Source organism: Prionailurus bengalensis, chromosome A3, assembly GCF_016509475.1.
Source record: "Prionailurus bengalensis isolate Pbe53 chromosome A3, Fcat_Pben_1.1_paternal_pri, whole genome shotgun sequence".
In the NCBI taxonomy this organism is placed as follows: Eukaryota; Metazoa; Chordata; class Mammalia; order Carnivora; family Felidae; genus Prionailurus; species Prionailurus bengalensis.
Genome location: NC_057354.1, coordinates 89456500 through 89472498, shown reverse-complemented (window position 1 = coordinate 89472498; position 15999 = coordinate 89456500). Strand labels below are relative to the sequence as shown.

General features: G+C 38.8%; 1 protein-coding gene across 8 annotated transcripts in view; it reads left to right on the top strand.

Moving 5' to 3' along the window:
* EXOC6B (exocyst complex component 6B) overlaps positions 1–15999 on the top strand; it is a 615219-nt gene that overhangs the window by 2759 nt on the left and 596461 nt on the right. For 6 of the 8 annotated variants that reach the window (XM_043603671.1, XM_043603669.1, XM_043603670.1 and 3 more), the window contains exon 1: positions 2659–2902. The exons of 1 other annotated variant lie outside the window; for it this stretch is intronic. In XM_043603671.1, the coding sequence (XP_043459606.1) occupies positions 2790–2902 (113 nt within the window). In that variant the 5' untranslated portion in view covers positions 2659–2789. Of the gene's footprint in view, positions 1–2658; positions 2903–11604; positions 11661–15999 lie in introns of those variants that run through there. One more of the 8 variants, XM_043603672.1, reaches the window with a different exon arrangement.

The window sequence follows — 15999 nt, the reverse complement described above, 5'->3', positions numbered from 1 at the left end:
GATTGCATAATAAATAACTCATGGCATATGGCTGGAGCAGAAATGATTTATTTTTATTTATTTTTTATTTTTATTTATTTTTTATGTCATATAATAGTTGAGTTTTCTTTATGTTTTAATAAGTTATTTAAGTTCAACTTAGTTAACATGCAGTGTAGTATTGGTTTCAGTAGAAACCAGTGATTCATCACCTGCATGTAACACCCAGTGCTCATCCCAACAAGTGGCTTCCATAATGCCCATCACCAATTTAACCCATCCCCTCAAACACCTCCCCTCCAGCAACCCTCAGTTTGTTCTCTGTATTTAAGAGGCTCTTATGGTTTACTTCCCTCTCTGTTTTATCTTATTTTAACTTCCCTTCCCCTATGTTCATGTGTTTTGTTTCTTAAATTCCACATATGAGTGAAATCATATGATACTTGTCCTTCTCTAATACACTTAGCTTAGCATAATACACTCTAGCTCCATCCACATCATTGCAAATGGCAAGACTTCATTCTTTTTGATTGCCAAGTAATATTCCATTGTGTGTATGTGTGTGTATCTTCTTTATCCTTCATCAGTCAATGGACATTTGAGCTCTTTCCATAATTTGGCTATTGTTGAAAGCACTGCTATAAACATTGGGTGCATGTGTGGAGCAGAAATGATTTGGCCTCAACTTCCAGTTTGGTTCTTGCATGCCTTTTTTTTGTTGTTGATGGCAAACAATTCTCCCAGTCACTTTGCTCCGAACTGTGGAGTGATACCCAAGGTCCTCTATCCCCGTATCTAGTAAGTCATGCCAGTTCTACTTTTTTCTGTTTATTCTCTTTCATTCTCATTGCCACCTCCCTGGATTAGGCCTTAAAATTCTTATAGCATTCAGCTATCTCCAAATTTTCTTTTCTTTTCTTTTTTAATTTTATTTTTTATTTTTTTAAAATTTACATCCAAATTTGTTAGCATATAGTGCAACAATGATTTCAGGAGTAGATTCCTTAGTGGCCCTTACCCATTTAGCCCATCCCCCCTCCCACAACCCTTCCAGCAACCCTGTGTTTGTTCTCCATATTTAAGAGTCTTTTCTGTTTTGTCCCTCTCCCTGTTTTTATATTATTTTTGTTTCCCTTCCCTTGTGTTCATCTGTTGTGTTTCTTAAAGTCCTCATATGAGTGAAGTCATATGATTTTTGTCTTTCTCTGACTAATTTCACTTAGCATAATACCCTCCAGTTCTATCTACGTAGTTGCACATGGCAAGATTTCATTTTTTTTGATTGCAGAGTAATACTCCATTGTATATATGTGCCACATCTTCTTTATCCATTCATCCATCGATGGACATTTGGGCTCTTTCCATATTTTGGCTGTTGTTAATAGTGCTGCTATAAACATTGGGGTGCAAGTGTCCCTTCGAAACAGCACACCTGTATCCCTTGGATAAATGCCTAGTAGTGTAATTGCTGGGTCGTAGGGTAGTTCTATTTTTATTTTTTTGAGGAACCTCCATACTGTTTTCCAGAGGGGCTGCACCAGCTTGCATTCCCATTTTTTTTAATTTTATTTTTTAAAATTTATCTTTTTTTAAGTTTATTTGATTTGAGAGAAAGAGAAAGAGAGAGAAAGAGAGAGAAGGGGAGGGGGAGAGAATCCCAAGCAGGCTCTGTGCTGTCAGCTCAGAGCCTAACACCGGGCTGGATCCCACCAGCCATGAGATCATGACCTGAGCCCAAATCAGGAGTCCGGCACTTAACTGACTGAGTCACCCAGGTGCCCCTTCAAGTTTTATCTCTAATCGTGTTGCACAATTGCTCTTGATCACATTTCCTAACGTCAAGGTTCTGATTGTGTCACTCTTCTTTAAAACCTCCGGTGGATTCTCATTCATTGTCTTACGTAAAAACTGAAGCAGTGATCAATAAATATGATTTTAAAATTCTAACCTGGGTAATTTATTGAATGCAAATCCCTGGATCAGGATGTTCAGAGGGTTTACACCTTTAGTCTGTATTAAAAAAAAAAAAAAGTTTACAAGTGTACCAGATGCAGTTGGTTGTTTGACCAAGTGTAACCATCAGAGTAAGGTACACAATTTCTCAGCCCAGTATTTCTCTTCAGGGTGCATTTGCAACCCCATCTTTTACTACTACTTCTCTACACGCCAGTGCATATGAAGTTTTTGTTGGCTTTCTGGGCACTCCTAACACCTTCTAGTCACAACTTTTAAACTACCAGACCCAACCTTTCTATGAATCCTTCACAGCCAGAAGTAGCCCTGAACTCGATTTACACGAGTAAGCTTAACTGGCTTACAGCCACATTCTATCTTATCTTAGTTTGGGGATTCTCCAACCCCCCTCCCACCCCCTTTTAAAGCTTGTAAGATCGCTGCCTGCGGAAACCCATTTTGTCTTTTATTATTTGAGTGTCCAGAGCCTTGTGCACTTTGTAGCAAGGGCCTTAAAGAAGCTGTAGAATCAGTGTCATTTCCTAACTTGATCACCATTGCACATGCGGTATCTTTAACTGTTCCTGGCTTATAGTGGGGCTTTCAACACGTATTTGTGGATTCAAAGAATAAATGAGCGGGGCTCAGGCGATCGTTGCCTAGTGAACTACAAGTCCCAGCGGGCATTGCGTGGGACGTCGGCGGACGCGGTGATGCAAGGGGGCGTGCCGAGCCCGAGGGAGGGGTCGTCCTGCGGGTAGCCGGAGGCCGGGGAGGTTCTGGAGCCTAGGGTGAGAGAGGGAACGAAAGGTGAGCTGGGCTGAAGGAGGGGACGCACTGCCTGGCGCCCCCAATCTATGGAGAGGGGTAAGATGGCGGAGGCGGAGAGCCTGGAGACAGCGGCGGAGCACGAGCGGATCCTACGAGAGATCGAGAGCACCGACACGGCCTGCATCGGGCCCACCCTCAGGTACCCCCCGGGGACCGGGGCCACCGACGGGCGGGTACGGGCTGGACGGGGGCCAGGCTCCTTCGGGGCTGTGTGTTTGGCCGGCCGCCCGCAGGGCCAGCGCCAGCCCCCCGTTTCGGGGATCCCGGCGAGCGACCTCCACCCTGGGCAAGGCGGGTCTCCCTCCAGAGCCCGGACATGGGGTCCCTGCTCGACCGCCGACGCCCACAGCCCAGTTACTCCGGAGGCTCCTCTTGCCTTCCTCCAGGCTGGGGCAGCCTTGGTTCTGCCTCCGAGGCCGGCCCCGAGCTGGGCGACTAGAGCGCGCCCGGCAGATGGTGGCTTTTAGCAGATCTTCCCCCTGGGGACATCACCCTTCCTCTCCGACTCAGACCCCATCCTGTCCTAGACATAAGTCCTGCTTTACGGACAAAACAGAAATTCACTCACAGTCTGATGATGGGAAATTACACTCTTGCCTCCATAAAATCACAACCACTTCTCAGAAATGAGTTTCTGAAAATCTTAGGCCTGGAAGGAAGTTTCCCTCAACCCGCGCCCCTCTCTGGGTAGCGGGTACTTGTTGAACCCTGTTAGTAAGACGACCTTTTCCAAAGGTGCAGCCTCAAGGTAGTCTCATCGCTGAGAAAAAGTTGTCACCCCTTCTGCCCACCCCCCCCCCCCCCATACCATTACTTTGCCCTCTCACCCCCATTCTATTTGTAAATGTCAAAACAAACTCAAACCTACCTCAGCTTAGTGTATTTAACAAAACTTAGGTACCACTTACTATGTACAGTGCAAGAAATTGTATTCAGCAATTTACAAGTGAAACTTATTCAAACTGCAGAACAATCCTATTAGGTACTGTTATTATCCTCATTTTACAGATGAGGCACAGAGAGGTTAAGTGACTTGCTCATGGTCACAGAGAAAATAAAGTAGGGGAGTAGTGATTCCCACTCAGGCTCTCTGGATCCAGGGTCTGCATTCTTAATCTTTTTTGTAATGTCTCAATTGGTGATTATCGTATATTATACTTCCTGTTAATTATTCACCAGATCCAATTTGCAACCACCTTTCCCTTTCCCCTCAGTTTACTAGTGCCCTGGAACTTACTCATCTTCATCCTTCCTGTTGTACCTCCTGATCTTCATGCAGTCAGACAGATAATTCTACCCACCTTGCACAGTCTTGGGGCACTACTTCTCCCTTCAAAGCAGTTATTACTCACTGCTTGTTGTTTTTTTGGTTTTGTTTTGTTTTGTTTTTTCATAGGGAGAGTTGTCGCATGAAAGAGTGTTTGAAGGAGGGGCAGGCTGGAGACTCTACTCATCTCCACCTGCACATCTTTCTTCTCCAGGGCACAATGGTAGCCTACTTCTCTCTGTGCCATCTCTGGTCATGACCATCTTTAGTAGTTTGCCTTTGTCCTTCATTGCATTGGGATCATGACCATCATACTGCTTTCTTTTCCCATTTTCTTGAGCTCTTAAGGGTGAATGATCCTTATTTCATTATCTTTACTTTTATAAAAACTGCAGACTGCTTATCAGTATTCTAAGTGTGTTACTATCGATTATTAATATTTGGTTTTATAACACAAAATGTTACTGGAGTTACTGAGGATGCTGTTTCAGTATTTAACTAAGATATTTGGCTACTGAGCCAAGCAAAGTTCCCACTGGAGCATCTGGGATTGCTAGAGTTTTAAAGAAGGGTTCTTTATCAGAACACCATTAATATTGTCTTGAGTTGGTTGTGGTTTTCAATTGCTGTCCTTGGTTTATATGATAAGTGACTTTAATTTAGTGTTGTCAGTATAGTTTGTTGTGATTTATTATGTTAATTCTCCACTGAATCATAATGCATATTTGTTCAGCCAAATTTTGGCCTGTAACTTTCTAGTGTATTGATTCAGGATATATGCATTAGGATTAAAATACATTACCTTTTCTCCCTAAAATTCGCTTTATTATTATTACTGAATTATTTTTCCACTGGAAAGTGGGGTTTTGTGGGGGTAGGTGGATGAAGGGATCTTTTGCCCAAAGGGGACATGGTTTAAAAAAAAAAAGGGTTTGAGGGGCTCCTGGATGGCTCAGTTGGTTGGGCATCCGACTCCGGCTTAAGTCACGATCTCGTGGTTGGTGGGTTCGAGCCCCGCATCAGGCTCTGTACTGATGGCTCAGAGCCTAGAGACTGCTTCAGAGTCTGTGTCTCCTTCTTTCTCTGCTCCTCCCCTGCTCACGCTCTTTCTCTCTTTCTCTCAAAAATAAATAAAACATTAAAAAAAAAAGGGGGGGGTTTGAGAGTTAAGGCACTAGCCTACCAGTTTTAGTTGCTTTTCCGGACTCCCTGGATCATTAGTAGGGGCTCTTCATTTTGGCCTCATCCTGTCTTTGGCAGATAACCCTAAATCTTACTATCATCCGCAAACATTCAATCACTTGACATTCTGTAAATCAAGTACTAATACCCACTGTCTTTGTCTTTAGTCTACATTGTTCCTGTCCATATTCATAGAGGATGATCTCATTTTTTCCCCTTATCCCATTTACAGGCAGCAGCATGCACAGACTTGATGTTTCAGAGCCCATGCCTTACCCTGGATGCACCTCCATCATTATTACCTCCTCTCCTTTTCCATCGCAGTCATTAAATATATTTAAGGCAGTAGGCTCTCTTCCTGAACTCTACCCTCAACTGTTAATCTCATATGCCTCTTCCCCTCATCGTAGTCCTTTCTATTTCTTACATCTTTTGAAGTAGTATTTCTAAAGCACCAGATTCTTAGCTGTTCCTGAATTAGGTTTTGTAACTGAAGAGGAACTAAGGAACAGACAATAACAGTGAATTGGTAGCAGATATAAGATAATAAGGTATAAGATTATAGCCATCCCTACAGTTCCTGCTCTTCACAAAAATCCATTTAGCTACATTGCCTAACCAGACTCTTTCCTTTGCCAACTATTACTTGTGAATCATGACTTACTTTCTTTCCCTTCTGTGATACCAAATTATTCTTTCAATCTTACTCCTTTTGGTTTGCGAAGCTAGAGTAGCTTGACTTTTTCATTTTATATTTATCCTTATTTTAATCTTGAACAGTGAATCCAATGGTAGTCAATTTCCATATACCATAAGGGAGAGTGCCTCTCCTTTTTCATTGTATTCTGAAAGACCCAAGCATATATGCACATATAGAGGCTGTTGCCCAGCAAATTCTTTTGGGAAAGCAGCCATCTCTTTCTTCTCTGTCTTTATCTTAAAAATTATTTCATTAGCTGCAAGTCCTAATTTGCAGATGAGGAAAGAGGCCCATAAGATATTAGGGCCTGTTTTGCTTTTAAAATGATATTGATTCCTGCTCTGTACTGCTAATACTAAAATATTGATCAGAAATCACTCATGAACAGTAGCTCCACATTTTCATATTTCAAATCCCATCTCTATATTTCTAGTCTTCTTTCATATCACTTCATATAATATCACTTTCATATATCATTCAGGAGAAGTCATTTTCTAATTTTGCTCTTTGGATACCAGCAATTAACATTCAGTCTTTTTTTTTTTTTTTTTAAAGTAGGCTTCATGGCCAGCGACCCTGAGATCAAGACTAGAGCTCAGATCAAGTTGATGCTTAACTGACTGAGCCACTCAGGGCCCCAACTTCAGTCTTAACTGCTATTTAAGATTTTGTTTTTAAGCTTTTAAATTTAACAGTGAAACATACTGCCTGTAAAAATACAGCTCTATGGAGATATAATTAATATTCCAAACAGTTCACCCATTTAAAATATACAATTCACTGGTTTTAGTATATTCACAGAACTGTATAAACATTACCACAATTTAGTTTTAGAACATTTTCATCACTTTTTTTCTTTCTTTTTCTTTTCTTTTCTTTCTTTCTTTTTTTTTTTGTTTTGGTGACATAGCAAGTTTTCAGGGCACATCCATGAAGTAGCTTGTATTGGTACTTCATTTCTGTGAATATATAAAATGGATATACCACATTTTATTTATTCAGTTGATTGTCATTTAGGTTTCCTTTGGGGGCTGTTAGAACAATGCTTCTATGAACATAAGCGTACCAATTTTTGTGTGGACATATGTTTTTATTTCTCAAGGGCATATACCTAGGAGTAGAATTTCTGGGTCATACGATGCTCCATGTTTAACATTTTGAGGAACTGCCAAGCTGTTTTCCAAAATGTCAGCACCATTTTACATTCCCACCAGCAATTCATGAGGGTTCCAGTTTCTCCACATTCTTGTCGGCACTTGTTATGATTTTTTTTTTTTTTTTTTTTTTATGTTAGGATCCTAGTGGGTTTGAAGCTGCAATTCACTGTAGTTTTGATTTGCATTTCCCTAATGGCTAATCTTTTCATGTGCTTATTAGTCATTTGTTTGTATCTTCTTTGGAGAAAAGTCTATTCAGATCCTTTACTCATACTCAGTTTTTAATTGGTTTGTCTTTCTATTGTGGAATTCTAGGAGTTCGTTTATATTCTAGATATAAATCTCTTACCAGATATATGATTTGCAAATATTTTCTTACATTCTGTGAGTTGTCTTTTCATTTTCTTGATGGTATCATTTGCTGCACAGAAGTTAAATTTTTATGTAGTCCAGGGGCACATGGGTAGCTTAGTTGGTTAAGCATCTGACTCTTGATTTTGGCCCCGGTCATGATCTCACGGTTTGGGGTTTGAGCCCTGCGTCAGACTCCATGCTGATAGTATGGTGCCTGCTTGGGATTCTTTCTCTTTCCCTCTTTTTCTGCCCCTCTCTCCCTCATGCTCTCTCTCTGAAAATAAATAAATAAGCTTAAAAAATTACCTTGTAGTCCAGTGTATCTATTTTTTACTTTTTTCTTGTGCTTTCCTTCTAGACTGTTGCTTTATATACTTTGTTAGAAATCTATACTATTGGTCTAGGAACAGTTTTTTTTTTTTTTTAATCTTGCTTATTTAACTAAGTTGTAAATTCGGTTCTTACAGGAAACAAATTGGGTGATGTTTTCAAAAACTGTTTTGCTTAAAGTCATTTGATAATTAAATATGGGGACCTGTTTTCCTCATTTGCTACTTCTGTGCCTTTGGCCACATGGCTTTGTTTTCCATTGTCTGCCCTCCCCCGTTATCTAAGTTGTACAAAACCCAGCTAATCATAATCTTTGGTTCATGATGTGTTATCATTATTGGCACATGCGTGGACCTCTGTAAGCAGTTAATTATTTTTATAAGCAACTTACCACCCAAGTGGGCACATTTTTCTCTTCTGTTAAAATGGAGATGATACCATGTACATTGCAGGGACAGTATTTAAAAAAAAAATGAGATAAAGCATTTTTCACGGTACCTGCCATGTAGTAGTCACTCACATAATATGAGTCATCTTCTGCCTGTTACCTTTGAGTTGCTATGTGGCCTTAAGTCTATTTTGGGAGTTATGTTAGTTTAGTGGCTCCTGGTCTTTTTTTTTTTTTTTTTTTTTTTTGCTTGGACTCACCTATTTGAGGGATATAATATTCATCAATAATCAATCAGACCTATCAAAATAATTATTTTGGGATGGAGTGGAGAATGGAGGAAAAGACAGGAAACAAAGTTATAAAAGCCCCTCAGGTGATTCTGATATACTCCCTCCTTGACAGTCAATGAGGAGAAAGAAATGATCTCTCATTGCTGATTGCTTATTTTTTAATAATAGCTCCCTTTTAAAAGTAATATTTTTATATTTCAATTATAAATGTAATGTGATTTTTATTTCTTATTTTTTAAAAATGTAATATGATTTTTTTTCCCAAAGTTTATTTTTGACAGGGAGAGAGAGACAGAGCATGAGTGGGGGAGGGCAGAGAGAGGGAGACAGAATCCGAGGCAGGCTCCAGGCTCTGAGCTGTCAGCACAGAGCCCCATGTGGGTCTTGAACCCACAGACCGCGAGATCATGGCCTGAGCCGAAGTCGGACGCTCAACCGACTGAGCCACCCAGGCGCCCCAAAATGTAATATGATTTTTAAAAATAAGAAACAGACAGTAAAAACTTAATCCTACCACCCTGTCTAAACTCTTAGATTTGCATATTTCTTTTTGGCTTTTTCCATATATATTTTATTACATTAGGTATTAGAAGAGTGCCATCATGTTTTATCTTGGTTTTTCCAGTTAATAGGTTATATACAGTTTTGTGCATTGTTATACATTATATAGCTATATTGTTTTAGTGGCTTTATTCATGAATTTACTCATTCAACAAATATTAATTGAGCAACATTTATGCACTGGATATTCTTACCACCTCTGGGGTACAGCAGAGAACAAATCCAATGAGTTCCTGCCCTTATGGACCTTACATTCTAGTGGAGCACTCACAAGAATAAACAAACAAACAGATGCATAAAGTAATGCTATTTAGTGATTAGTGTTTCACATGATGGGGTATTGTTTTCAATTAGGTGTTTAGAAAAAGTTACTGTGGCAAAGCTTTGAATAGAGTGAAGGAGCAAGCCATGTGGCTCTCCAGGAGAAGTCTTTTCCAGATGGAGGGCACTGTTGTGTGAAAGCTCTCAGGAGAAGCGTAATGGAGGGAGGTGATGGTAGGAGGTTAGTCAGGGTCCAGATCATGTAGACTAAGGTATAGGAGAGTTTTGAGCGGCAGGGTGACATGCTCTGAATTAGGTTAAACAAGGAACATTCTGGATGCTGTGTGGAGATGGAGTAAGAGAGGAAACAGAAATCAGTCAAGGGGTATTTGCAGTAATAACAGGCAGGAGGTGGCTGTGGCATGCAATAAGGTGTTGGGGAGAAGGTGATGAGAAGTAGGTGGATTTAAAATATATCTTGAAAGTAGAGCCAAAATGTTGGATTAATTTTGGGTGTTAAAGAAGAGAAGAATTAAGGATGATTCCAAGGCTCTTGCTTAAGTAACTGGGTGAATGGTGGCTGCCATTTATTGATACAGGGACTAGAAGGAGAGGAACTTTATTTTTCTTCATAGCACTTCAACTACTGCCTGACACATAGGCTTCTCCACTAGAATTTATTTTCCAGGAGGGGAGAGATTTTCTTTCTTTTGTTTGCTGCTGTATCCTGGGAATCTAAAAGGGTGCCTGGCATATAGTTGGTGCTCAATAAATATTTATTGAAAGAATAGGATACAAGAATTGTACCACAAACTGTTAATTATCCGGGGCTGATGAACTGATTTGTGGATTAACTGTCTTAAAAAACGTGTCTAGCCTTTTGAGAGAAAACAAAACTGCTGAAAATCTGGAAAACTTCAATTTATGAGATGTATTTATTTTTTGGAAGTACATATAATTAAAATTTTTAAAAATGTTACTTATTTTTGGGGCGCCTGGGTGGCGCAGTCGGTTAAGCGTCCGACTTCAGCCAGGTCACGATCTCACGGTCCGTGAGGTCGAGCCCCGCATCAGGCTCTGGGCTGATGGCTCAGAGCCTGGAGCCTGTTTCCGATTCTGTGTCTCCCTCTCTCTCTGCCCCTCCCCCGTTCATGCTCTGTCTCTCTCTCTCTCTCAAAAATAAATAAAAACATTGAAAAAAAAAAATGTTACTTATTTTTGAGAGAGAGAGATGAGGATTAGAATTATACATATGGGAGAAAGGGGATGGGTGGCATTAAATAAATTTCATTACCATACAGAATAGGAGAATGAGTTTTTGTGGTTTCATAAAGAGAAGTTAGGTTTTATTTTAATAATGTCATTGAATTGTTAAGCAAATTAGAAAAATGAAAAACTAAAAAAGCCCTCTTGTTGTCTTGATTGTCCTCTTGATAAGACAATAGTGATTTGGTTCAGTTAGCAATGGACTCTGTGTCTGATTTTATTTGGGCTAAATAAACAAAAATTTTCATTGAAGTTCTTCCAGGGGAAGGTTATTCTGATGTGTTATCTGATTAATTACATTCAAACTACACAACATTAGTAATCAGAGAGAGAATATAAATGGGAGGATACTCTTTGTCAGCCATTCCTTTGTTGAATATCAAGAGTTTATTAGTTGTCAGATTTCATATATAATGCTGATGAAACTGATCTCCTGGAGATACAACTTTGGAGATAAAATACAAATAGATTAATTATCCTTATTTGTCCGGGCTTGAAATATTTTATTCAAAAAATGGAAAGAAAAGGATAAGAATCATGGACCTAATAAATATATCTTTTCTCCCATTCCCTCTGCTTCCTTATTTTACTAGTTTGTTGTTTATCCTTTTCATGTTTGTTTATTTTTGAGAGAGAGAGAGAGAGAGAGAGAGAGACAGAGACAGACAGACAGTGAGACAGTATCTGAAGCAGTTTCCAGGCTCTGAGCCTAAGTCAAACGCTCAACCGACTGAGCCACCTAGGCGCCCCACTTTCATTGTGTTTTTAATGCAAAACTAAGCATTTATAATTTTAGTTTTCCCCCTTTTATGCAATAAGTAGTGTGCTATATATACAGTTCTGCAGCTTGTTTTTTTACTCATCAGATGGTGTATCCATACCCATATGCAGAGATTTTCCTAATTTTTTTTGTTACAGCTACATAGTATTCCATCATGTGAATATACTGTGGTTTATTCAGCCAGTCTCCTATTTCTGTTTAGTTGGGTTATTTCTAGTCTTTTGCTAGACAAAATAATGCAGCAATCATTAACCTTGAACATTGGTCATTTCTTACTGTACTTTTCATACTTTATCTATAGGGTAAATTCCCAGAAGAATGATCGTTGGGTAGACTGATGAGTATGTATGTAATTTGGTAGGTATTATACTTTTTAGAGGTTGGATCATTTTGTTCTCCCTCTAGTATTCTATGATATTACTCATTTCTCCATAGTTTTTCAACAAAGTGTGCATTCGACTTGATTTTTCACCAATGTAATAAATGATAAATGGTATTTCTGTGTAGTTATCATTTGTAGTTTATTGTGAGTGAGGCTGAACATCTCTTCATATGTTTAAAAGGCTTTTTGTATATCTGTGTGTGTGTGTGTGTGTGTGTGTGTGTGTGTGTGTGTATTGTCTGTCTCCTTTGCTTATTTTTCTATAAAGTTGGCATTTTTCTTTGACTTAAGAGCATCAGTAAAGAACCTTTCATTGTTATGCTTTGCTTAAATACAGCAGGAGTATACAAAATGCAATGAGTTTTGGTTACTAAAACAAAGAAACCATTGTTTTTTAAGGAGTGAAAGCTTCAAACTTGCCTTTTCATTATTTTAAGTCATAAAGGTATATGAATAAGCAGACATTTTGAAAGAGTAAGAAAAATCTTCTATCAGGAGACTGATAATTTGAAATCAGAAGATTTTGGGGGAAATGCAGTAACATTATTAGATAAGGCCGCTTTATATACAAATAAAATTCTTAGCAAATCAGAAGTTGTCAATGTTTTAATACATTATTTACCTTAAAGTATGATGCATCTCTTCACATGTTTACATAATTTCCAGCATCAACACAACTAGTGTATGAATTTATTGCAAAAAGTAATTGATAAGGGCAATTATTTAGTATGGTTTTGGAAGCAGTTTAGAAATTTAGATGACATCTATGACATAGTTTTAATTTGGAATATAATATATATGAATATTAATTAGGTCATTGAAGGAAGCAAAGATTTTCTGATTCTTTATGTCATTGAAGTTGGTAATTTGTAGCATTTGCCAATGATACAACAATTGTTTTAATCATGTGCCTTAGTGAAGCTTTCTGATGAAGGCAACTTGAATAAATAAAATCAGTGACTGGCTGATCTATGAAATGTGTGAATCGGGATTGAGATGCTGAGCAATGATGACAATGTAAATTTGCTTGGAGGAAATAGCAGAAAAGGCAGGGGTGGGACAGAAAGACTTAGTAAAAATAAAAACTGAGTTCATGCAGAGCTGAGCTTAAACACTTGAGACCTGAGGTGATTAATAGGTTATTTCTTAGAGATTCGTGCTATGGCTGTGGGAAAGAAGAGTAAAGCCATTTTTGTGATGTAGTAGTATTTGCTGAAGTATTTGGAAAACAAAGATGACAGTTTGCTTGAAGTCTGACCATATTGCATGGACTTTGTTCCAGTCTTCAAGTGAAGGAGAATTCAGTGACAACATTAATGAAATATTTTAATACTTTGGCTATTTAAAAAAAAAAAAAGATTTGTGGTGTGTATCTATAAATTTTGGGGCGCCTGGGTGGCGCAGTCGGTTAAGCGTCCGACTTCAGCCAGGTCACGATCTCGCAGTCCGGGAGTTCGAGCCCCGCGTCGGGCTCTGGGCTGATGGCTCAGAGCCTGGAGCCTGTTTCCGATTCTGTGTCTCCTTCTCTCTCTGCCCCTCCCCCGTTCATGTTCTGTCTCTCTCTGTCCCAAAAATAAATAAACGTTGAAAAAAAAAAAATTAAAAAAAAAAAATTTATATTACATTTTACATTTCTAGATGTCTGCAGAATGGTAAATGCTTTCCCTTAAATTGTAGGTAACTTAATACTATTTCTGTCACATCTGACTAGTCATCTTTTATTCTGGTTAATTGACAATCGACTATTCTTTATCTCTCTTTTTTTCTGATTCTCTCCTTGACTTGTTCTAGAAAGGAATTAGACAGTTTCTAAAAATGTACGTGATTTACAAAGTACATATAATAGATGTGGTGAGGAAATTGGGTAAGACAAAAACAAAGGTAGGAAGAAGACTATGAAGTCAAGAGTGAGAGCAATTAAAAGATTCCTATTTGGGGGCGCCTGGGTGGCCCAGTCGGTTAAGCATCCAACGTCGGCTCAGGACATGATCTCACAGTCCGTGAGTTTGAGCCCCGCATCAGGCTCTGTGCTGACAGCTCAGAGCCTGGAGCCTGCTTCAGATTCTGTGTCTCCCTCTGTCTCTGCCCCTCCCCTGCTCATGCTGTCTCTTTCTGTCTCTGAAAAATAAATAAACATTAAAAAAAAAAGATTCCTATTTGAAGGCCTATACATTTTGTAAAGGAGGTAGGCCATCAGTTTGGCTCTGGGCTTTCCAGCAACTAGTGCAAAAAAGAGACATGCACTGTTATTTGAGTTATGGTGTTGTAAAATTAAAAAGTAGTTACTTAAGGAGAAGCACAGCTATTCTTGGTTCTGAGTAAGACCAGAGAACTGTTTCTCCCATATGTCCTCACAAAGAAGGCCCTGTATAATGTAACTTTAATATCCATATAGTAAATGCAGCAATATGTGACAGGCTGTTTCTTATATTGTCCTTTAGTGAAAGCATATGGCATAACCAAAATACAATTTAGTAAAGGCAGATCTGCAGGGAGCCAAAAGAATTCAGTTCTCTGCTGGTCTTGGCTTAATAAAGGCACAGAGTTTTAATACCTATAGTGGAAGTTGAAAGTGCATTATCCAGCCCCCCACTTTTTTTTTTTGATCATTGATCACTTTCAGAAAGTTATGAGCTCTATCTCCCTTTCCTTAGTAAGATGCATATGTATCCAGTCTCCATGATTTCTGATATGGAAGAGTATATGCATCGCATGTATGTTGGTTAATTCTTCATAAATACTATTTTTAATAGTCAAGTTTTTTGATAATTAAAGAGTATCAGTAAGTACAAAGTTATGTATTTTTTTTGCCCATTTTTCTGAATAATCACTTGCCTATATTAAGTACAGAGCTATATATGCTTTAGAAGTAAATAAACGAGGGGTGCCTGGGTGGCTCAGTCAGTTAAGGATCTGACTCTTGATCTCAGCTCAGGTCTTGAACTCAGGGTCGTGAGTTCAAGCCCTGCATTGGGCTCTGTGTTGGGCATGAAGCCTACTTAAAACAAACAAACAAACAAATAAATAAATGTAAATAAAGCAGCTGGAGGTTGGATCAGTACCTTTTTATAAAAGTTGAAGAGGCTGACATAAGCCCCCTTATTCCTACAGAAGAAGTAGAGTGAGAGTATCCTATGATAGGGCTAAGATTCTTCCTTAGAAATAATTTAGGATGTTTTCTAGCACTGAAATAAATGCTGTTAAATCCACAATGATTTTTTACATGCTACTTTAAAAAAAATTAATGATTTTAATTAAAAAAAATTTTTTTAATGTTTATTTATTTTTGAGAGACAGAGTGTGAGTGGGTGAGGGGCATAGAGAGAGGAAGACACAGAATTTGAAGCAGGCTCCAGGCTCTGAGCTGTCAGCACATAGCCCGACACAGGGCTTGAATTTACGAGCCTTGAGTTCATGACCTGAGCTGAAGTCAGACACTTAACTGACTGAGCCACCCAGATGCCCCTTAAGTTTATTTATTTTGAGAGAGAGAGAGAGAGAGAGAGAGAGAGAGAGAGAGAGAGTGCACATGCACGCACAGATGAGAGCGGAGGAAGGGCAGAGAGAGAGGGAGAGAGAGACAATCCCAAGCAGCCTCTGCACTGTCAGTGTGGAGCCTGATGCAGGGCGCAATCCCACGCCTCTGGGATCATGACTGAGCTGAAATCAAGAGTCGGACACTTAACTGACTGAGCCACCCAGGCGCCCTAAGTCCATGATGATTTTATTTAGAACAATCTTAAATTTGATGCTAAAAATAACCAACCTGCCTTGGCTATTTAAAAAATTACCAATGAATAAAGTAACCATAGATGTTTGCCTTAAGCTATATAATTTGGAATATGCTGTCTGGAAAATGTATGCATTATTAAGGAGGCTATTTACCTAGAATGTATGGAACCTACCGTTCTAGATTTATAAATTAAAAAAAATTGAGATATGTAACTCCAAGAGCACAATGATTGATAAAAAAGACATTTAAGCATGTAGTATGTATTTGTATAACTGTAATTTAGAACTTTAAAACACGCATTACCCAGCGAAATATCCAAGTTGATAAGAATTCTCACAGTGCAACCAACTAGATTACCTTAATGTGATTTTTGATGATACATGTGGCTTGGAACTCTGTTAAAATACCTGCCTGCTGTTCACAGTCTTGAGGATAATCATGTTAACATATACCTTGCACTGTAGTGAAATTACCTTCAGTCACTACTGTGGTTTGATACTCAGATTGATCAATAGATAAAAACAAAAGTAAAGTAAAAACAATGACAATAATGACAATTTTTTTTAGAGCAGTTCTATCAT